At 37.2% G+C, this 24,832-nt stretch overlaps 1 protein-coding gene across 13 annotated transcripts in view; it reads left to right on the top strand.

Annotated features, from left to right (window-relative positions):
- The window catches only part of DMD (dystrophin), a 2,504,498-nt gene that overhangs the window by 2,459,680 nt on the left and 19,986 nt on the right, over window positions 1-24,832 (top strand). For all 13 annotated transcript variants that reach the window (XM_069063824.1, XM_069063827.1, XM_069063826.1 and 10 more), the window contains 2 exons: window positions 16,954-17,197; window positions 18,539-18,662. In XM_069063824.1, the coding sequence (XP_068919925.1) occupies window positions 16,954-17,197; window positions 18,539-18,662 (368 nt within the window). The remainder of the gene's footprint in view (window positions 1-16,953; window positions 17,198-18,538; window positions 18,663-24,832) is intronic.

The following is a 24,832-nucleotide window of genomic DNA, read 5'->3' as shown; positions in this document are numbered from 1 at the left end:
TTTTGACATTAATACATATACACACACACAGTCAGAAATCAAGCTGTGGGGAATCCATACATCAAATTGTTTTATTTTAAATTGTCTTTACTCTGTTTACCTCTATTCATAGTTTCTCTTCTATTTTGTGTTTTTGAGAAAGCAAGTTTATACCATGGTGTACTTAGCTACATAGTCATGTTTCTGCTATCAAAGGGATTCAGTGCTACACGAGTTACGAGGTTTTATGTACTTTGACTTCATAACACCTAAGGATAATGTGAAAATGTAGGTAGCTTACTCTTATGGTTACACAGTATGTAAGAATTTTTCTATCAGCATTTTAAAAATTCTAATGTATTTGGATTAGTGAGTTCATTGTATTGGGTTTTGGGGCCACTTATTTCATTTTAATTTTTCATTGTCAAATACATAAAACTTACCTAGATAATTGGTTGGGGTGTTGGGGAGAGGGTTTTTTTTTTTTAGCCAGTCATCACTTAGGTGTCTCCAGTAAAATAGGGAAAATTGTTTAAGAGTTATAAGAATTAAAGTCAAAACTAATGTAGAATAGTAAAGTGTTTGGTATACAACTATGACTAGGAAGTATACCAGAATAATGAAATTAATGCGTGTACTATATTTAGAAAAATGTCACTAGTAAGCAAACTTGATTACAATATACCCATTTCTACTCTCATTCACCTTCTTTCAAAACCAATCTTCCTAGATCTTTTCTAAAATTATTGCTTCTTTGATATTTTATATTCTTTATTTTCCATCTTTTTTCATTTTAAAATAAGTTGATATTTTGTTTCTCATCAAATTCGTTTCCAAATAGATTCTCCCCCTCTCCTTACCCAAAGAATCATCATCTCTAACAAAGATTTTTCCTTAGTCATCTACCATTAGTCATCTCATTCATTGTGTGTGACAGTATATATAATATTCCACTTCCATAGTTCTCCATTTTTGCAGTAAAGGTATACCAGGAAATAATGGCTTCAAAGATTGCCCCCTACCCAGATGAAAAACAGCTCTACTAGAGATGTTGTTAGAATGAAAAAGCAAGATATCTTTATTCCAATTTATTAAAAAATTAGCTTTTTAATTTTAGGATTGTATCACAACTATATTTCTCTTCGTCTTTGTCAGCCTTTTTGGTAGAAAGACATATTTCATGAAAAGCTGTTTTGGCTGAAAAATCATCTTAGTACATGTTCATGCCAAATATTTTGCTTTAGAGCAGAGGGACTTAATTTTTTTGTATGTATACCATGGAACCCTTCTCTGAATGAAAATTTTAAATCAATAAGCTAAAATTCAGAGGAATACAAAGGAAATTAAATACAGTTAACAGTTTTTAAAAAAAAGTCACAGACCCAAGGTTAAGAACCCTTGCTAGAGGTGAACCTAATTTTTAAAGTCAGATATAAAAAAGTGATAGTGTCACAAATGGCATTGATTTAACCATGAAAGGCTTTATAACACCCATGATTTTGATTGGGATGGGTAGTCTCAACAAAATAGATTGCTGTCCTTGCACATCTTAATACACAGTCTTGGGCTGTTTGATGTGGCCACAAAAAAAATCATGACTTAGTGGGGAGCCTTCTGGCAGTATACTTAAATGAACTTAGCTTGGCTGGTCTTTAGTCCTGTACTTACTTGCCTTTTTAACATGGATCTCCTAGAACTCTGAACTTAGGTTTGCCTCCATGCAATGATAAGGCTTCAGAGTAAGATTTTAGTGACAGTAGCCCAGGAATAGAGACATTTTCATAGGTTGTAGGTTTTTATTTGAAAGTAATTCTCCTTTTGCTAAACCAGGGCAAAAAGGGTATTCTCTCACATTCAGGACATGTAGAAATTAAAGAAATGAATTCTCTATGGTAGAAGAAATAGTTTGACAGTAGCTTAAAATTAAGGGGGAAAATACCAAATGGAAATGAACTTAGGGATAAATGTTATTAAACCACTGAGATCTGTGACTGAACAGTATTCCATGTCAGACGTTTTAGATTTTTAAGAAGTGAGGCATGGTTCAGTGAGAAGAGCTCTAGAAGGTGTAGATTCAGATCATTTATCTCCAGCTTACTTGTCTGTTTGGCTTGAGGCAAGTTGGCTTCTCAGGGATGCAAGTTTCTTCATCTATAAAAAGGGTGCAGTTGGGCTAAATGACCTTTTAAGGCTTTTTTTCAGTTATAAATCTTGGATCTTCTTATCTATGATCTTAAACTTTTCTTTAATTCATTACTATGTAGTTTTTTAACCCAGTCTTTATTTGCCTCTGTGCCTTGGCAACTCAGGAGTATATATTTGGGAATAAGGAGACCAAAGAGAATAGACTGCAAGAACTATTTACCCATTTACCCGGGTATCTTCAATAAGAATTCATATTTGCATAGCACTTTAAGATTTATAAAGCACTTTCCTCAAAACATCCCTATAAGCTAGGTAGCGAATCAGTTATTATGTGCCCCTTTTCCAGATGAGGAAACTGAGTTTTAGAGAGGTTAAATGACTTGCCTAATATCACTCGAGTAAATAGTGAAGTCAAAACTTAGTCCCTATCCTCTGACTTCATCTCTAATGGTTTTTCTACCATTCTGGTGGTCAACAGAGAAGGACTAATATAGAAAAATATCTTAGGGGATGGCTGCCTTTGTTTCTCTCAAGTGATACAGACTTTTACTTGATTAAAACAAATTAGTACATCTTTTTCACTGTGGTTTTCTTTTCTCTATAATGCCCAATTTTATAGAGGAAGTCATTTAGTGGAAATAAAAAAGAACTCTCAACTTGGATCCAGTTCTCAGCTCCAGAGTTTGCTAAGTATGTGACCTTGAGCAAGTGTCTTTCTGTTAGCCTGTTCCTAGTTTTGTAAGGACAAAGACAGAGCTCCATGCTCAGTTTATTGACAGTTTATAGTGCAATTTAGTGGACAAAGGAGATTGAGGATGCATATACCTAAATCTCCAGGCTTATCCCTTGGGCCCTGATATGGGCTCCATTTACAAGAGATGAAGCTGTGTCCCCAAGCTTGTGAACTGATAGACAAAGGGAGTTTAATCCTTTAACAAATGTACCAATCCAAGATAAGCAGACTCAAGTCACCTTTGAATATTACCAAACCTTAGTAGGCCAAAGAAAGGTAAACACATGGGTTGGTAAGATTCCTTTGGTGGCAGGGATTAAAATTCATAGACTAAGACGTTTTGTTTCTGCCAATGAACTATACCCATCCTTGGGGCAAAGGGCCCAGTCTAATCAGATTTTGACATTTACTTAATTTTTCTGAGCTTCATTTCACATCTGTTAAAAGAAGGTAATACTTATACTGCCTACCCAATAGGAGATAGTTATAAGGAAAGTACTAAGGGCAGTAAGTACCCTCTGATTGACTCTCTTCTAGTCAAGCCAACTTCATCTCTCCTTTTTGGCTTCAAGGGGGACCCTTGAGAGATTACCTTTTTTCTTATGCTTTCAGTATGAGCCTTACTATGTCCTCCACTGTTAGCTAACAGTGACTGTCTAGCACTCTGTTCCATTAAACCACTTAGTGTAGGGAGATTTACTTCAACAGTTATACTTTTTTCCTTTTAATATCTCAAGGGTATACTCTCCCCTATTCCATTTTGGCCTCTGGGCTCAAATTTAGCATAGTTTTTACATAGCACTGATCTCATCAAAATTAATATCTAGACGGAACATGATTGCCAGGTGAGTCCTTGTCTAAGTGACTATGGGCTAAATCTTGAACATCATTCTTTGGGACAATGATGCTAGCCAAACTGGTTTGTAGAAAATGAATTGGGGGGTACCATATGCTTGGTCTCCTGAGCATTCAAAACTTATAAGATAAAATCTCTAATTCCTTTCCCTGGACAGAAAAAGTAAACATAGAGGCCAAAGACTGAGGCACATTTTATCAGCTTCATTGAAGAGAGCCCACAGTACATTGTGTCTCATCAGAAAGTGTTTCATATAAAAAATTCAACCAGCCAAACAGGATGATCTGGTGGAGGAAAAATTACCTAAGGAAAATAAGACCTTTTTGAAGACATCTCCAGTTCAGGCTCTGCAGCCAATCAACAATAAGTCTCCTGGGGAGGCCAGGTGGCACAGTGAATAAAGCACTGGCCCTGGAGTCAGGAGGACTGGAGTTCAAATCCGGCTTCAGACACAACACAAAAAACTAGCCATGTGACTTTGGGCAAGTCTCTTAATTGCCCTACCTTCCCCCCTCCAAAAAGAAAAAAAGAAAAAAAAGTCTCCTAACCATGTGTTTACAGAATGTCACTATATATGCCCAGTCTCTCCAAGACACTTCTATTACACATTATGACTCTTTTAGAAGCAGGCTTCAGTGGAGTTGTTCTGTCCCCATTGTATTAGTAGTCTTCTGTTTATATTTTAATTAGCTTTATTTTATAAGTTTATTGAATTAATATTGAGCATTGTTATTGCCTCCAAACAGAGCTATTATTCCCTCCACTCACAAAGGCAAATGGCTGTTTTTTGCCACAGGCTATTAAACAATTTGTTAACCTCTCAGTATAAGGTGGGCTGTGGTGTAAAAAGAAAGTTAAATTCTATTTAATTAATGTTAGTGCTAGTTAGAAACTGTTGCCAGTTTGGTTCACACTAGTGGCTATAGTGAAATTTTCAGGTTTGTCTTAGAGAGTTTGGTTATTCCTTCAGACTTAAGTCTTCCATTACCCAAGATTGAGACTGGGTATACAGTAAAATGTTGGGAAGATTGCTAACACCTTTCAGTCTATTATCGTTTTTGCTCTTTTTAGGGAATAACAGGCCTTTTATCTCTATGGAGTGTAGAAGTTCTACTTTGTATAAGTGAGTGTGTGTGTATACATACATATATATATATATACAATACATATGTACATACACATATACATATAGCTGTGTAAACACATACTTTATAGCTACTTCCTTGACTTTTATTCATACCTCCTAATAGAAAAAGCCAGGTGACTAAAGGAATGAGTGTTTACCACAACCTCTGCCTGAAACAAACACGCATTCTAATTTTACTTCAGGGCCAGCAAGTTGCTTTACTTTTTTTTTTTCTTGCCTTAAAAGGGATGGGTAGGGGCGGCCAGGTGGCTCAGCGAGTAAGAGCACAGGCTCCAGTGTTGGGATGACCTGGAAATCCCAGGCTCAGACACTCAGCACCACACCCAGAAATAACTGGCCATGTAACCTTGAGCAAGTTACTTAATCCCAATTGCTTTAAAAGAAAGGGGGGGGGGGGTAATCCAAATCTTGATTTGCTTGGATGCTGGGAAGTTTGAAGTTTTATGTTCAATTCAGCAACGGATTTGTGTTACCTACTTAATACTTTTTTTTTTTAATAGGTTGCACTTTACTGATAAAGCATTATAGTCTGTTACTTGTATTCCTGGATTAAATTTGCTAGAAATTGTTGGAATGTTGCTTCATCTGGTAAATAATCCTGAGGTTAGGTCAGTCAACTAGCAGCTGCCAATTCCCATAGCTTTGGGGCACCAGTAATGTATGTGCAAAAGAAGTCCATTAGGCTTTTGTGTGACACCAGGGTTTATGAGAATTCTGAGTATATTTCCCATTGGTGATGATCTTGTTCAATGACTCATTCAACTCAATCTTGGCTGTCTCCTTCCATCACAACCCTCCACCCATATAGATTTTCCCTTTTCTTTCCCTGGCCACTTGAGAAAACTTAGAATTTACTATCCATTCTGAACTCCTTTGTAATACTTGTTTAAAATTGTAAATTAGCCCAGAGAAGAATTCATTTTACTATTTGACTTTCAGACTTTGTCCACTTAATACCTTGAATTGTTAAATAATTAACCAGCACACACTTTTAAAAGCAGCCTCTTTTGTGAAAACTGAAACCCCTTGAGTTCCTAACTTTAGACACTAGTTACATAGTTTCTGAAAATAATCTTAAGGTTTCTGATACTCAACATTTGAAAGTAAAAGAACCTACGGAGGGGAAGGGAAACTGGAAGTACACACACCACAAACACACCCCTTCCTGAACTGAATGACCTTATATGAAATTCTGTGTAAGGAAACTAAAAAGAAAATTTCTTTGGGTTAAAGTCAGAAGTCTCAAAAAAGAAAATGGGGCGGCTAGGTGACACAGTGAATAGAGTTCTGGCCCTGGAGTCAGGAGGACCTGAGTTCAAATTTGACCTCAGACACTTGAAACACTAGCTGTGTGCCCTTGGGCAAGTCACTTAACCCCACTTTCCCTCCAAAAAGAAAAGAAAACAGATAGGAGGTAGAAATAGTTTATTATCTTGGTGTCTTGGAATTTTGACCTCGTCTCTGGTCATCCAGCCTTAATAATATCTAGTCAAATGAAGGTAATGTGTGTAAAGCATTTTACAAAAATTAAAATGCTGTGTAAATATCAGCTCTTATTATCATTATCAGTCTCTGTGATAGAGATCATGAAGAAAATATTTTGTATGTAATTACAAAATATTTAACACAATAAATAAAAATACAGTAGAACAAAGGTACATGGTTTTCTAAGTCAACAATGCATTCCTTTTTATTTGCATTTGATGTGATTTGTATAGAAACAGAGAAAAGCTTTGGTATCAGGAAGACCCAGGCTTAAGTCTTGCCTATAATACCTGGGATCATAGATTTAGAGTTTGATCCCTGATCTTCCTACCAAATTTTAAGGTTGTTTTTGCTCTCCCAAGACTCAGAAAAATTTCTAAGTAGTTTTCAAATGAAAATGATGGGGTTCTGTTGGGATAATGTCTGTATTACAAATTACATGTTCTCCCTGAAAATATTATAGATGACTGCTTTTTAAAATAAAGTTATTTTCTGAAAACATTAAAAAAAAAAGATATTTTGTAGTTGAGAATGTCTTGGAGATAAAGGACCTGGTTTGAGTTCTGACTCTACCAAGTTATTTTCTGTTTCAGATCATCAGTTTCCTCATTTGTAAAATAGGAGGTAATGCCACCTGCTCTGTAAGATCACATTTTATTTGTGAAGAAATCATAATAATAGTTAATATTTATAAGGCACTTTAAAATTTGTCAACTACTTTATATATGTTAACTCGTTTGAGCCTCACAACAACCCTGTGAGTTAATTTTTATAGATAGCATACTTCAGATGGGGAAACTGAGTCTCAAAGAGGACATGTGACTTGGCCAGGGATTCTCAGCTTGTAATCATTAGAGGTGTGATTTGAACCTAGGTCTTCCCACCTCCCTTGGCCAGCATTCTATTCTGTCTGAGACACCTTGGTAACTTAGTGAAAAGTCAAGGCAGCAAATATTTAATAAGTACATTTTATGTGCCAAGCACTGTGCTAAGCTCTGGGGATATAAGGAAAGCAAAAGGCAGTTCTTGCTTTGACAGAGCTCACGGTCTAATAGGGAAGATAACATGCAAAACAACTACATAAAAAATGCAGGTACCTGAAGATAATAATAAACAGAGGCCGGGCACTAACAGTAGAGAGAACCTGAAAAGGCTCTAGCAGGAGCCAAGACCTGAAAGAAAAAAGGGAAGAAATGAGGAGGGAGAGAGTTCAAAGCTTGGAGGACAAGCAGTGAAGAGGACCAGAGTTAGGTGATGGATGGATGGATGGATGGATGGATGGATGGATGGATGGATGGATGGATGGATTGATGGATGGGGGGGGGGGGGGGGCGTGTAGCAGAGACCATGGTGGTGTTACAAGTACACATTATATTAGAAAATTGGAAAGATCAGAAGGAGCAAAGTTACAAAGTCTTTAAAAGTCAGACTGAAGATTTCTCTTTGATCCTGGAGGTAACAGAACCTCTGAAGTTTCTTGAGTAAGAAGGTGACATGGCCAGGGCTGAGTTTTAGGAAGATCAGTCTGACAAGTGACTAGAGAGCCTTGGGGGAGGGAGCACAAGCTGTTACATTCATCCAGGAATGAGGTAAAGGCCTGCAGCAGAATAGACTCGACTACTCATGGATTAGCTATGGGGGAGGGGGAGGAGATGACGCTGAGATTGCAAGTCTGGGTAAAGTACTGACATCACCATTGTGTTCAAATGAGATCACATATATAAAGTGCTTTGCAAACTATAACGGCTGTATAGAGGATAGTTATTATTAATGTTGTTGTACCAAACTACCTTCCTCTTAGTAAACTGTAAATACCTTAATACTTTAAGGATTCATGGTTTTATCAATGTGAGAGGTATAGTCCCTCTACAGATACAGATCACCATCCCCCCCATGCCTTAATCTATAGCATTATCAGATGACATGGCCAGTGCAACCATGTGATATCTGTGCTGCAAAGCTCTGGACTGTTCAGTGCCAAGCCAGAGAACTAAGGAACAGAGTAAGTAGGACAGAACCGTGTGTGTGTGTGTGTGTGTGTGTCTGCACATGTGTGTGTGTGCTCAAGTACACACAGGTAGGAAAGAAGGAGGGGAGGAGTAACTGTGTAACACTCCACCACCAGGCCTGAGGGAAAAAACACAGCATTCAACTGGTGTGACCACCCTAGCAAAGACCTAGGCTGAAGAACTGTGAATTGCCTGGTGTGGGAAGAGGCACAGATACTCTCGGATCAGACCTCCAAGGAAACAACCATCACAGGAGACAAAGTCAGAAAGTCAATACAGGGAAATCGGGGGTAAAGGTTTTAAAAGACTGAAATGATCAAAGATGTCAGGAAGAAAAAAACTCAAAGACCTTGAGCACAAGCAGATAAATCACCAGGGAAAACATTAACCGCAAAAATATGGCCTCCAGATCCAGTAAGCTCATGATCCAATACTTGACGAGACAGAGGGCCCAGTGGAATGTGAAAAGAACATTGAACTACAACATGTTCCTGAAGGGTTCAAGAGAGAAATGAGAATTATAAGAGCAAAATTGGTGTCCTGCACAACAAAAATAATGGGCAGAATAGAAAAACTGGAATCGTGACAAGTCTTAATTCTCAGTCCAGCAGTATCATTCAAAGAAAATGTGCCACTCTATTTGTTTACAGCAATCAGGAGAATAACCTTCAGATATAAAGGAAAGGAAATTCAAATAACAAGACTGTTCTGCACCTGGGCAGCTAGCTATGTGGTGCAGTGTATAGAGCCCAGGTGTGGAGTCAGAAGACCTGAGTTCAAATACGGCCAGCTGTGTGATGCTGTGCAAGTCAAACGCCTTGGTTTCCTCATCTGTAAAATGGGCTGGAGAAGGAAATGGCAAACCACTCCGGTACCTTTGCCAAGAAAATCCCCAATGAGGGTCACGCAGTCAGACATGACTGAAACGACTCAACAATAATTCTGCACCCACCAGAAGACAGGAGGAAATAGAAAGTGTTCCAAAGAGCGGTAGAACTCAGGGTATATGCCAGAATGATATACCTGCAAATCCGTTTAACCACATGTGAAACAAGGTTCAATAAAAGAGGTCTTTGAAAAATATTTAGAAAGAAAACCAGAACTGAAGAGATTATTTGTTTCTCAGACACCCCTAAACAATAAAAATGCAAGAGACTGATTAAATGTAGCAATCAAGAACAGTGACAGCAGAAAAACCATGCAGAAACTTTTCTAAATGTAGACCAGGAGACAGGTGGAAGACAGAAATCTAGTGGAGGTAATAGTGAAGAGGTAAACGTGGGGCACTAAAGACAGAACCTGGCAACATCTTGACTACAGGTGAAGCATTTTTTTTTTTGTGGGACTGTGTTTAACATGGAAGAGTACCTGAAAGGGGGAGCAAGAGATAGAGAGACATGTGTGATGTGCCAGGGTCAAATCAGGCTAGCAATGAGGGGAAGGTCACATCACCTCTTGTGTTCTCAGAAAGAGAAGAGCCCGCAGGAAAGTGAGTGAGGAAAAGGGGAAGGGTGGGGAAGAAGCCCTTACTTTGGTGTTGGGAGAGGGTTTTACTGATGGATGCTCCTATGGGAGAAGAAAAATGGTCTCTGAAGGAAGAAGGGGACCAGGCTGTGGCCTCGGAGGTATGGTGTTTTAAAAGTCTATTTGTCCTACTTTTGGGTGGAAGGGAGTAGGAACCCCTGGAGGCAACAGACGCCTGAGGGGCTAAGAGAGTATAGACCCAGAGAAGAGATTTTGAGGCAAATGGAGAAGGAAAAAAAAAAAGGTAACCGAAATAAATGCTGTGACCAACTATTTTGTGCTTGGTATCTCCAAGCTCAAGTAAGCAGACATATTGTGTTGCTGGCTATAAACACCAACCTTTCCTACCTGAGTAGATGCTGCTAAAACTTATCCATCTGATATGGCCTTCACATTCCCAGAATCCCTTCCATATCACTATTAGGCATAATGGTGGGCAAACTGTAAAACACTATTTACCTATAAGCTATTGTTTTTTTTTAAGGGGAAGGAGAAGTGAGTTTTCAAAATCCATCAAACCATATATAAATCAGGGTATCCTCATTTATAAAGATTTGTAGTTAAGTGATGGGGGATGGGAGAATGCCATTGAGCAGAAAGGTCATTTGTGAGAAATTTTGTGGCTTTATTTGTTCACATTGGTCCTCTATACCAGAAGCCTCTTTGAATATATGGAACAGGTTTGGCTGCAGAAACCAACTGACATGGCAGCCTTTCATGACAAGGAAGACAAGTTTAGAATTCTGTGTATACAGATGCTAAAGAAATGCATTTGGATCTCTCAGGCATTATTGCTTCTTGCCACAAAGTGAATATCTCAGAGTTAATGATGCACCCTTGTAGTCTTACCAGGCATCTTAATTCCTGATTTTCTCACAGTTTTCTCACATTTATGCAAAGCTTGTTACTATAATATAGTTAAGTTATACCCAAAGCATATACTTTGTGTCCTTGCTTTACACCCTCATAATTTTTTTCCCCTGAAGTTTTGCTTTTTAAGCAATCTTCTTGTTTCCATTTGCCAAACTCTTAATGTGACTGGATATATTATTCTTTTGTGTGTTCATTGGGCTTCCTCAGACTGGTGTCCTTCCCAAGAAATAGAAGGAGTCATTTGCTTACAGGGTTGTGATTTACCTTGCTCAAGGCATATTATAACATCTCCCCAGGCTGACTTGTTGGTTTGATTGGTTGGTGGGGTTTTTTGTTTTGTTTTGTTTTGTTTTCTACATTGTTTAAAGCTCACCTCAGGTGTGGGGAGAGCCAGAAGATTGTTTTCTTCACTAGGGAAATATTTGTGCTGTGAGAAATCAGATTTTGACTTTTGATATTTTAAAAAATGATTATTCAGCCTCACTTCTTCATTACAGTTCAGCCAGTACTGGGACCAAATGTAGCAAAAGTATATATCAATTCATAACAAATTCTAAACAAACAACTCATGTTCATTTGACATGTCAGGAAGTGATGAATATGAAATCACACTGAATTTACTGAGCTTGTTTAACAAGAGAGGTTATTACTAACGATCTATAAGGGAATCTCCATAATACACAGAGACGCTAATGTTTCAATAACGATTTTCACAAATAATAACATAGGTCTCCACTGATCACAGATGGTAAGGATTTCTGGTTTACTTGTCTGAGAACAAAAAAACAATATTTTTTTCCTGAGAATTAGAGCCAAAGCAAGTGCCCAAGTAACATTTTTGGAATTGCTTGACTCAGTTTATTTTCCTTGTAAGAAAAATTACAGCATATCCTATTAGAAACCTTATAGACTGAACAAGATATTTCTAAAAATTAGTCTTGGAGTTTCTTCACTTTTTTTTTCTAAAGACACTAGGGCTTATAGCTGCTATTTGTTATTCTTTAATATTCTTATAGCACTTTATATACTTACAACAACAAGAGAAGGGAGATGGTATGATCCTTATTTTACAGATGAGGAAACTGAAGCTTAGAGAGGTCATATGACTTTCCTGTGGTCACATAATTTTTTTTCCCCCCAAAGGTAGCATTTGAACCAGTTTTTCTTTCTTCAAGGCCAGAACTTTTCTAATCTATCAGTTCCTTACTGTCTCACCCAACTGCTTCCCACATATTGCTGTCAGGAAATGATAAAATTAATCCTGAAATATATATTTTAAAAGTCTAGAAGAGAAATAATGTGGTATGGATTTAATTATTATCTCTATGCTGATGATTTTCAAATCTGTCTATCCTGCCCTAACCTGTCTGCTGATCTCCAGTCTCACAACTGTCTATTAGACATCTCAAACTGAATGTCCAGTAGGCATCTTAAACTCAACATATCCAAAACAGAATTCAATTTCTTTCTCCCTAAACACCCCCCCCCCCCACTCCAAACTTACTTATTACTGTCAAAAGCACCATCATCCTTCCAGTCTCCCAAGCTTGCAAAATAAATGTCATACAGGTTTCCTTACTATCTCTTGCCTGGCCATATCCAATATGTTGCCAGGCCTGTCAGTTTCACCTTTTTAATAACCTCTCAAATATGTCCCCTTCTCTCCTCTGATATTTATATCACTCTAGTATAGGCCCTCATCATCTCATGCTTGGAGTGCTGATATAACTTGGTGATGGATTGTCTGCCTCGAGTCTCCATTCCAGTCCATCCTACGTTCAACCACCAAAGTGATTTTCCTAAAGCACAGGAAGGACCATGTTTTTCTCACTTTCTTTCTCTGTCTCTCTCATGCAAACACACACACACACACACACACACACACACTCAATCAATAAACAGACTGCAGTGGCCCCCATCATTTCCATAATCAAATCTGCTTTTTGGTGTTCAAAGCCCTTCATAACCTAGCTCCACCACCACCTTTACTTCCAATCTTCTTACACCTCACTTGCTGCCATATACTCTTAAATCCATTGAAACTTTCTTTTCTGTTCCTTAAGCAAAATGCTCTCTCTTGCTTCTGGGCATTTTCTCTGGTTATCTCCCATGTGTGGAATGTCCACCTTCCTTATCTTTGCCCCCAGCTTCCTTCAAGCCCTAAATAAAATCCCTTCTTCTACAGGAAGACTTATCCAACCCCTCTTAATTCTAGTGCCTTCCCTCTTGATTATATCCCATTTATCCTTCCTATAGCTTGTTTGTGCTTATTTGCTTATTGTCTCCCTCTTTAGATTGTGCCCTCCTTGAGAGCAAGAACTATCTTTTGCATCCTTTTGTGTCCTCAAAACTTAAAATAGTACCTGGCATATAGTAGGTGTTTAATAAACATTAATTGACTGACTATATATGAGAAATTCTGATTATTTCATCAAAAAAAAGAAAGAACTGGTTAGTGTTCAAAACTCTAAAGGAAAATTAGAAATAAAATGTGTTCCATCATATAGATCTGACTAATCATTAGAATTTGTTCAACCATTATGTTATAGTCCAAAAACAACAAATTAATTATGAACCCTTTCCAAGGGCCCAACTTATATGGGAAAATCGTAAATCATCTTAATGCAAGGGTTCTTGAAACCTAGGGTCTCTGAAATTTTTTTATATTTTAATAACTATATTTCATTATAATTAACTTTCTTTATAACCCTATGTATTTATGCATTTAAAAATATTCTGAGTGGGGTCCATAGGCTCCACCAGACTGCCAGAGAAGTCCATGTCACAAAAAATGATTAAGAACCTCTGGTGCAGTTGAACCAAGTTGCAGCAGAGTAAAAGATCACAGGGGAAGGAAACTGGGTTATCCTTACATGCTATATAGGGTAGCAAACACAGAAGAGAAGGAAATCCTAGCCTTTCAAAAGCAATACACAAAGTCAACACATTTAATAATAAATCAACTTTCAAATACAGTTTTAAAACTTTAAAATCCAAGATTTAATCTATCACAATTTCATTAAGTGCTTTTGGATTAGAGATGTCTTTATTTTCTGTTAGAAAAAACTGAATACTTTCCTTTGATATAAAGTGTTGGGCCACCCTAAGGCCTCACCCCTAAAAGCAGTTAACTTTCTATATAATGGAGCAGCTGGTTATAGTTTATGGGCATTATAAAAGCCCCCCAATCCAATAAAATATTTTTCCTACCTGCTCAGCCTTGAAATTTCCTTAACAAGAAACAAAGCATTTTATTCTAATATGAAGTTTAAAATACAAATACAACTGGAAGAAATAACATTGACTTAAATTCACACAAAGGCATAAATCACTTCTACCCTGCATGAAAAAATAGGTTTTGATTAAGCAGAAGGGGGAATGGACATAGAAAGAGGCTAAGTTTTGAATCATGATATTTCCCTGAATGCCCAGTTCACTAATTAATGACATAATGTCAAACATTTGCTTTGTTCTGCTTATTTTATCATTTTTGTAGCTTTTGAAAGGTGTATTTTAGATACTTTCTGGTTGTAGTTGATATTACAATCTATAAGTTTTCTAGTTCTTTAAATTACTTGCTATATTTTCCTCATCTTAATGGGTAGATTATATTCAGCAAATACTTATTAAGCATTATGGGAGCTACCATAAATAAATAGAAGCTGGATTTTCAGAGACTTCACAGTCTAGTAGGGAAAATAAGATTTGTACCCATATCAATATAATAAAAATCCTAACATAAGTGCTTAAAGTGGGGAAGGATAAAAAGAAAATACCATGAGGAGTCTGAGAAGAAAGATAATCAGGAAAGACTTCAGTAGTGGGACCTGAGCCTTGTCTCAGATTATGATTATGATGCCAGCAGGTAAAAATGGCCAGGGGTGGAGAAGAAAAAAAGACAATTAGAAAGCAGTATGGTAGATACTTGGGAGAAAGTATACAGATGCGTGGAACAGATGATAGTCAAATGTGGCTAGAACATAGAATATGTAGGAAGCAGTATAAGATAATGGGGTTTGGAACAAGATTGCAGAGGCCCTTGAATTCCAGGATAAGGCATATATAGTTATATACTTTCTATGTGTATGTATATATTACATACAATAAATATTGCTTCTTTAAGTCAATAATGGAAAGTATATTTCATGCCTATATTTCAGTGACAGTATAGTACTATGTTATCAGTAGTGACAAGGGAATTCTAGTTTGAAAATTAGGTCAAGTACCTTCAGATAAACTGGCAGCCATAAATCACCCAGAGCTCACCCAAATATTTCAAGATTGTTGTAGCATCGCTCTTTAGCAATAAAATTCTACATGGTGCCTCTAGTCCTCCCTTCTCAAGCTTTCTTTTTAAACCTGTAAGAAAAATTACAAAGTTGTTTTCTTAGTTGTGTCAGGCAAGGGTTAAGTAAGAAGTCCTTGATTCTTCCAACAATTTTGTAGTTCAATTCATTCCTTACATCCATTAATTATTTGAGGATTTTAAAAAATGTGTTCTTTATCTGGATGGCTACGTTCATATATTTGATAACACAAGAGTAATCAGATACATCTACATAATTGTAGAATGAGAGGAGTTTTTCTTAGCTGTGTAGAAAGCAATAAACTAATAATGAATAGGAAATGCTTTTTTCTAGGATGACTGCTTGTAGGAAGAAAATGTGGTGACAGAAGACATGAAAAGTGAATTTGAATTAGTGTCCTTTAGGGAACTACCATAGAAATATAATTTATAAGATAATCAAGAATGTAAATAGATTTTCTATGGATTTCTCTCCTGATTACCAACATATATTCGCCTGATTTTTTTTTAAAAAGCCACGAATACATTTCAACAGAGAATAGATGTAGGTATATAATATCAAAGAAAGGGAAATAAAATACTTCTATTTCAATAATCTCATAATAAATTAACAGCCAAATGAAGCTTATCCTGTACTTCCTTATCTCAGGGAAACATCATACCATAGTGGTTTCCTAACCAGAATATAATCTGGTAGATCAATAATAAGTTTACATTCCAGCAGATCACTTAGGGATGATGATGAAACTTCCAGATAAGATATCAAGAAGATTAAGGTCGGAGGCAGCTAGGTGGCGCAGTAAGTAAAGCGCCGGCCCCGGAGTCAGGAGGACCTGAGTTCGGTTCTGGCCTCAGACACTTAACACCCACACACAAAAAAAAACTAGCCGTGTAACCTTGGGCAAGTTACTTAACCCCAATTGCCCTCCAAAAGGCAAAAAAAAAAGATTAAGTCCTATAATGTAATTTCAAAGCTAATACTTCTTAAATGCATAGTTAGTATCAAAAACTTGCCCCAAGCTCAAAATTTTTGATAATAATAAAATATCTTCCCCTTTCCTTAAAAATCTAATAGTTATGGCAATAATAGACATCAGCTATTAGTAAGTAATATATATTAAACCTTCAACCTTCCCCATAAAAACAGTATTGTTCTGCAAGACATTTATGAAACAAGAATAGAATATTTCTTAAGAGAAAATGACATTAGCTTTAAAATGGTAATTAAATCCATGAAGGGCGTTTTCATTGGGTTGCTGACCAAGGTATATGTCTCTTGAGCCACTGCTGGCTTCTTAAAACCTTGGGTCCAGCTGTTAGTCCTCTCCCAACGGTTGTAGAAAAGAGATGAAGCTCAGATTAGAATGAGCTGGAAGGTTCACACAAGCCAATTTTGTTGTTATTGTTGTGGAGGAAGGTAGGTATTTGGTGTAGATGGTTCATTTAATTCAGATCTACTAAGTTAGGTTTTAAGTAATTTGAAAGGGAGGAGCCTTAAATATGTGGAAGATAATAGTTGTGTATCTATGTGTGTTTTTTTAATGTTATGTCTTATTATATAGAAATTTAGAGTGGTAGGGTTTGTATTTTTGGGGGGCGGTGCTTGGGAGAGTTGTTTGTTTTGCTGTTTTCCTATCTAAATGTGACACTCACAAGGCTTTTGGTAGGACATAAAACATTGGAATGCAGCCCATACTTATTAGGCAAATGGTAGGCTGAAATTTATCTTCCACACCAGTCATTTAGCGTTGATAATTTCATCTTCATGGAAATCATTTAATAAGCATCTATGTCCTTGCTGTCATAATAGGTATTTTTCCAAATGGTTTCTCTGTTACTGCCTGCAAAAGTTGTTAATAATGCTAAAGGTTTGTGACTTTATTTCTTTGTCAACAGAAATCTACAAGCAGAGTATGATCGACTGAAGCAGCAGCACGAACACAAAGGCCTGTCCCCACTGCCATCCCCTCCTGAGATGATGCCCATCTCTCCCCAGAGTCCCAGGGATGCTGAGCTTATTGCAGAAGCCAAGCTTCTGCGCCAGCACAAAGGCCGCCTGGAAGCCAGGATGCAGATCCTGGAGGATCATAATAAGCAGCTGGAGTCACAGCTGCACAGACTGAGACAGCTACTGGAACAAGTGAGACCCAAATCTAATACTTAAAATTTTTACACAATCTTTATTCCACTCTGTCAAGCAGAGTTAAAAATTTGATACATAGACTTGTTTATAAGCTAAGCCAACCAAGGAATATTTTTTGAGCACCTCTTATGTGCCTAGCACTGTAGACTTTCCAAGAAGTAGGACCATTTGGGCCTATGGGCCCAATGGGCCATTTCCACAAGGAACTTAGAATTGTAGTTGAAGCACAAGGTGCATATATGCATGAAATAATTTATGAACCAGGTGGTTTATAATATAGGCTGGGAAAGAAAATGGGTAAAAAAGGGAGTTGGGCAGGTAGAGCTCATTATTATGTGGATTTGTCAAGAAAAATTTTGATGAGGAAGTCCTGGACTTGAGACCGTCCATTACTGTTGAGAAGGGTACGAGTTACAACATGAAGGTGGGAATGAGCATGGTATCAGAGTTTAGAGATCATCCTGAATGGAGTAGAGATTTATGTTCAGTAGTAGTGGCTATTAACATTTTTTAACTTCACACTGTATACTCAGCGAGTTCATTTACAAGAGTCTAATTCTCCTGTAAAGTTTATCTCCATCTGACATGAAACTCTCATTGAGATCAAAGGTTTTGTGAGTGAGAATAGAAAAGTATTAGCTTGGAAACTTTTCCTGCATTTCTTAGACCACTTCAGTATCGTATTCTAGTTTGAAATGTGCCAAACATAAAGGCTTTTGTATCTTAAGTGGCAGCTTAACCTCAGGATACTGTAGTATTTATTCCTAAATTTTATTCCTCTATATGTGTTCTCTTGTCTTTTCTGTTGTTTTTATACTTAAAAAAAAAAAAAGGAATTAAAAAAAATATTCTCAGAGAACACTCTACATACATCTAGCTGCACACAATCCCTGATCTTTAGGTACTTCAAACCCAAAATAGCCTTGCAGATAAAGCCTACATATCTTATCAGTTGACAAAATAAGCAATCATTGTTGACATATTTTCCTTTTTACTGTGAACACTTCCTTGTCCCATCTTGGGTCATTAAGCCTTCTGGGATATCTCAGTTTACATAATGTGCTCCTTTTTATTTTTATACTTAATCACTTTTGTGTATTCCGTGTATAATTTTCCTGCATATTGCTAATAGAAAAATGCCTGTAACAGAAGAAAAACCATAGAGTCCTTCATACCTGCGATAAATTAAATCTTGAGATTGATTTTCATAGTTACTTTTTTAAAAATATAGTTCCTTTTCAAGTTTCTAGTTTTTTCTCCCCGGCACAGTAGAAAATCTTGTGTGTATGTGTATGCCCATTGCTGTGAAATAAATTTCTTTCCCTTCTAATGCTTCAGCCCCAGGCAGAGGCCAAGGTGAATGGCACCACAGTATCCTCTCCTTCCACCTCTTTACAGAGGTCAGATAGCAGTCAACCAATGCTACTCCGAGTAGTTGGCAGTCAAACTTCAGAAACCATGGGTAAGTACCAGCATTTGTCTTGGGGGTGTGTATGTAGGTTATAATATCTGTTGAAATTCCTCTTCATTAGAAATAGTAACATTGTGAGCTTTCTAATTTTAATGATCTAACAAGGGACTTTTTCCACAAAGCAATTTGACTTGGAAAGAACATGAAATCTCACAGACAAAAAGGACCTTATCTAATATAACACCTCCACTCCCCAATTTGACATAATGGAGAATCTGAGGCTCAGGCTCAGAATGATTAGATGACTGACAGTTCATTAATAACGTAGACAGAACAAGAACTTGACTCCCTCAGCTTGCATACATGCGTGCCTGTCCTCTTTATCACACCACTCACTTATTTAGGAAATGAAATCTCATTGGTTTAGAAGAGATCTAGGCTATTTCTGACCCTCTGCTTTGTATCTAATCTATGTATGACCTCAGTCCTCACCACCTAGCTTTCTCTGGTACATACTTAACTGGGTGACTTCTTAGTCCCAACAACTCTCTCTGAGCCCAGTATGTTAGAGACATAAGAATACATCCATGAAGAATAATTTTCCATGCTAACAAAGTTAGAGGTTAGGACCCAAAAAGAGTACTAACCACGGCTATGGTACATGCCCAAAATGTCAAACACTTATGAAAAGTCCATGCCTTCAAGATACTGATGGGATATATATCTTGTCTTATTCTTCAAATAAAAATTTTTATATTTGAAATAAAGTTTTTATTGCATAGCATATTTTACAAGTAGTATTCAGGGTGCTTGATGCTCAGAAATATGAATTATTTAAACCTGATAGCAGTAAGGGGAAAGAATGTACTGATGGGAGCCTATAGATTAGAAGTCTAAGGTACCACTGTTTTCTGGAATTTCTTCTTGGACAACCAACAGGTGAGTGGCAGAATTTAAAATGAAGGCAAAAACAAAGTGAAGTGAAAATGTATAGAGTCTCATAGGTTACCAAAGTAATTTCTTCATCATCATCAATCATCATCATCATAACTGAAATTTGTAGAGCTCTTTAAGATCTACAAATCACTGAAGGAAATTTCATTTTTCCAGAGAATAAACTAATTCTGTTAAAGACTTACTTTGAGGCTCATGACAACCATGAGGCAAATCACACAGTTAGAGGTTAGGACCCAAAAAGAGTACTAACCACGGCTACGGTACATGCCCAAAATGTCAAACACTTAAGAAAAGTCCATGCCTTCAAGATACTGATGGGTCCTAACCCCACTTTCATGCATAAGGAGGGAGCTAAAACCCAAAAAAGGTATAAGCAGCCTGCCCAGAGTAAGACCTTAGAGAAGAGCGTAAAAGTTGAACTTTACAACTCCCTAAAGATAGGAAAAGTATTATTTTGTATTGAAATGGACAAATAAAATGGACATGACAGCCCAGCCAATTATAATTTGATAGGAGTGTTTATTAACTGCGGTGACTGTCTCCCCAATAGGGAAGACAGCCCAAAATCTTCTGTAAGATACACTTATATAGAGTTAGGTGTCACTAACAACAGTGTGGTTCCAAGGGGGGTGTAATGCCATTTCTAGTGAAGTCTTGATTACCTAGCAAAGCCCTGGATACAAACATAAACAGACCTGTATCTGGGGCATGTTTTCTAGCAACACAGGTGAAAAGTTCCTTCACTACTGTGGCCTGTTAGGTGATTTCCAGGGACCCTGGTAGGGGCCCCTTTTGGCAGGTTTAGGGGCTTTGGTGTATAATTTCTGATGGGTACTTCATTGTAACCAAAAGAAAAACTAGAAGCAAAGTGAAATGCCGGCATGAATGATGGAGTTGGGATCAGAGAGCTGGGCTTCTGACTCCAGCTCTAATGGTGGCCATGATGGCAGTAGCATCTGTTTTATGTAGCCTGGGTTGGTAAGAAAACAGAGGTCATCATTACTTAATTTGGCTTCTTTGCTTTTGTTGTTCAGTTATGTTGGACTCTTTATGACCCCATTTGGGGTTCTCTTGGCAAAGATACTGGAGAGGTCTGTCATTTCTTTCTCCAGCTCATTTTACAGAAGAGAAACTGAGGCAAACAGGATTACTTGGCTTGTCCAGGATCACACAGCTAGTGTCTGAGACCAGATTTGAACTTAGGTCTTCTTCAATCTAGAACAGGTGTTCTATCCACTGCACCATCTAGCTGCCAATTTCCATGCTACCTGAAGTATAAAAAGCCCAACCTAAGAAAAATTAGTGTTGAAGACATCTCTGTAGGAATGTCTTTCTGATGTGGCATTGTTGATTGTTGTAGTGGATGCAAAGGTGAAAGAGGGTAGTTGTTTAATTTACTATCCTTTTTAATCTTAGGAATTATGTGCTTCGTGTTCTTTCTTATAGGTAAAAGCATTTTTTTTGCCCCACTTTATGGTCCATAGGTGTTTTGTTTTATTCAAACTCCAAATCTGAATCACTAGCATAGTCTGAATTAGGCCTGTCATCAATCACATAATGTCCTATTACAGCTGTTCTATGTTAGAGATACCACCTCAACCTAACATTCAGATGATATGTATTTGTAAGTTTACTTGAAGGAAAAACTGAATGTCACTTATTTTTTCAAATATAAACCAACTACCCCAAGTAACTTTGCACCTTATGCAAGAAAGGACACAAATAAGTAAACAAATGAAATTAATGTGTTACTTGCTCTAGGGAATGATTTTTGCAATGCTGGGATTTGCTGTTTTGTAGCCTTGATATAGGCCAGCATCCCTAAATATATTTTCCAAGTGTAAGAAAATGATATATATAATGCTGTGTAATCTGGTGAAATATCTGCTATTCTTCAAGTATTGCCTGTACTTCAGCAGTGCATGTAAATGTGGGTATAGACCACATGCTCAAGAAGCTTTTAAACCATTTGAAGACCATGTTCAGTAGTGCATCATGACAGTTCAGTTATCAGTTTCAGGTCCTTTCCCTGCTACTTGAGGAATGGCCACCTGGTATGCATTAGTAGACACTGTAATAGATTGAAGAATTCATAATGGTATATCTATTTGTGAAATGCTTTCCCAAAAATTCTATTTAAAAAAATGTAATTGAAGCTAAAGAATGTTTTCTGGAGGAGTTGATGATAAGGTAATAGCATACCAAGAAGAAAATTGGTTATGAACATAATATGTGATTTAAGTCAGTGATCCAAAGGACTAGAGATTGCAGGCTTAATCACTCCATGACAGATTTATTTGGTCATACACAGCTTTTTTTCCCCCCCAGAAAATAATTTCCTTAAGTTCAGGCAAAAACACAATTGTGGCAATAGCACTGAACCTTTTTTTTTCCTTGTATAACTATAGAACTCAACAAAACTACTTTTTAATCTAAATTATATGTAGTCAGTGATTACTTTGGGAGAAGGTGAATAAGGCAGGCATGGTACTTTCCCTTCAGCATGGCCTGAAGCCATTTCATCTTTGAGGAGACTTACCTAAAAAATTTTCCCTATTAGTCTGTCCCATTTTCTTTTTTCTCTCACTTCAAACATTATTTATCATACTCTATCAAATTACTAGTTAACATCCAAACTTGCATCTCAAAATTTAGAAACATTCATCTTTTAACTCTTTTACTGTGAAAGCCTTCATTAAAACAAGTTGATGAGAGGAATATTTTTTTAGCAGAATCATCTGGAGATTTTAATAGGATTTCCACTTAATAGAGGTGTCCTAGCACGGCTGGAGAACTGGCTATGGAGCCAAGTAGAACTGAGGTCAAGACCTACCCCTGACATAACCTGGTTGTGTGATCCTAGGCAGCTTTCTAGGATCACACATATGATCTGCATTCCTCATTCAAGAGGAATCACAAGTCTAGTTCCTATTCCTATGCAGTTTAATAGGGCTTCAAATCTCATGTCTATCCTTCCATTTAACAGGGCTTCAAATACTGTAGAAGCAACCTGTTGTTTAACCTGGAATTAAATCAGTGAAATAGGGAGAAAGACTTAGGAGAAAAGAGAATTGTTGAGGTGATAAGTCAATTAGGCAATAAGATCTTATTTTATTTCTCTTGTATGGCAGCTGTATAAGGATGCATATGGTAATAATTAGGTGTATCCAACAGATTTGTAGCATTAAAGATTTCTCTTGCTTTTATGGCAACCAAATACCAGCCATTACCTTTGTGGCGTATCACTTTCTCCATTCTTTTTGCCTAATCTCTAAAATTTCTGGTCACATGATCATAGATTTAGAGTTGGCTGTCTCATTGATGACCTTATGTAGTCATCTAGGTGACCTTAGAGGCTGAAGAACCACCTTATTTTGTGATCCTATACCTTGCTGTTCCATGAATACTGTCATCTGGTCTATTTATGGAACCTTAGGACCCTTGGACTTTGCCTTCCACACTTTACAGCTGAATTTTCTTTTCTGTGTTATCTCTCCCAATTAGAGTTTGAGCCCCTCAAAAGTGGAGACTGTTTCAATTTTCTATTCAAATCCCTGGCACTTAGAAAGCACTTAATAAATGCCTTTTCCTATTTAGTTGAAAAGTGATTGATGATAGGGTGCATTAGAGGGAACAGGAAGTAGGCAAGGAGTATATGTATATAGTTAATCTATGAATTCCCAGCAATGTTTAAGAATTTTTTTAAAAAATTCTAAAGCTGATGATTGGAAACTTTTCTTTTTTAAAGCATTTTCAGTCTATTGAATATGAATATTTTCTAGAATAACATTTTTATCTCTTTTTTTTTTTTGAGAAAAATACTGAAATTTTAACCATATAGAAATAGACTTTGAGAGAATCGACCTTTGTGAAATGAATAGAACTTGATTTTTGTAACTCCTTGGTCCTTGACTTTGCAGCTGTCAAATGTATCTTATAGAATATGGTCAGCCCAGGCCACACCTGTAAAGTCTAATATAGTGGTTCAGGAACAAGATCATAGACTATCTATCATTTAAGAAAAAGAAGCTCACTTAGCCATAGTATAGAAAGGATGTTCAGTAAGGGGTCAGTGGTGATCCATTTGCATGTGGCTTCCCAGCTTCCACATTAGCTATGCTAGGAGAGAAGGATGTGTTAAGCATGAAGAAGTCACATGAAGAAGACTCTAGGAGGTGCCTTGTATTTAGGCAACCAGGAAACTAAGTCAATGATTCTCTGGACCAGTTAAGTCTTGAGAATGGTTTCAATCACATTTAAGGAAAAATAAGCCTAACCCATATGGGGTAGATATTCTCCTTATGATAGTGATTATAATGAAAATTTGCATTTTGGGGACTTACCCAGATTTAGAGCCATAACTCAGAGTTCACTGAGTCCATCCCTTTGATTTTACAGATGAAGGAACTGAGGACCAGAGAGGTCAAGTGATGTGACAGATAATAAGTGGCAGAGGCAGGATTAGATCCAAGTTTCCTGACCACAAATGCAGTGATTTTTCTGATATGTTAAAGTACATAAATGGACATTATATTACGAGGAGGATGGAATTTTAATTTGTACTTTATATGTCCTGGTAAGATTTTTGGAAGATAACCAATGATACAAATATATCAAATCAGACTGTTTTTGCTCTATTTTTTTTTAATCTAAGGAAAAACAGTAGTAGCTGACATTTATATAACAGTGCTTTGAAGTTTGAAAAGCATTTTCCATCTATCATCTCCTTTGAAATTTACAACCCCCATGTAAGATATTACTCTATCAATTTTACAAGTGAAACTGACACTGAGAGACATTATTGCCTTTGGTCACACAACTGATGTATCAGAGACATTATTTGAACCAAAGTCTTACTGAGTACAAATGTCACTCTACTACTTCATGTTGCTTGAGAGGATGGAAAGGAGAAGGAAGATGTAAACATTTACTGGGTTGTAGCACTTTGCCCAATAATCGGCCATTACCATAGGGGGGCCATTACTGAAGGGACTGTTCCAAGACAGCAAACATTCCATGGCTATGATATCCTTTCTGTTAAGAAAGGAAGTTCTGGGGTGGCCAGGTAGCATAGTGAGTAAGAGCACTGGCTCCAGTGTCGGGAAGACCTGGGGGATCGAATCCAGGCTCAGACACTTAGCACCCACCCAGAAACACCTGGCTGTGTAACCTTGAGCAAGTTACTTAACCCCAGTTGCTTAGGGGCAGCCAGGTGGCTCAGCGAGTAAGAGCACCGGTCCCAGTGTTGGGATGATCTGGGGATT

Source organism: Petaurus breviceps, unplaced genomic scaffold, assembly GCF_028583685.1.
Source record: "Petaurus breviceps papuanus isolate PSGF00001 unplaced genomic scaffold, PetGlider_PUasm1.0 90603, whole genome shotgun sequence".
Taxonomy (NCBI): domain Eukaryota; kingdom Metazoa; phylum Chordata; class Mammalia; order Diprotodontia; family Petauridae; genus Petaurus; species Petaurus breviceps.
This window is presented reverse-complemented; position numbering and strand designations above follow the sequence as displayed.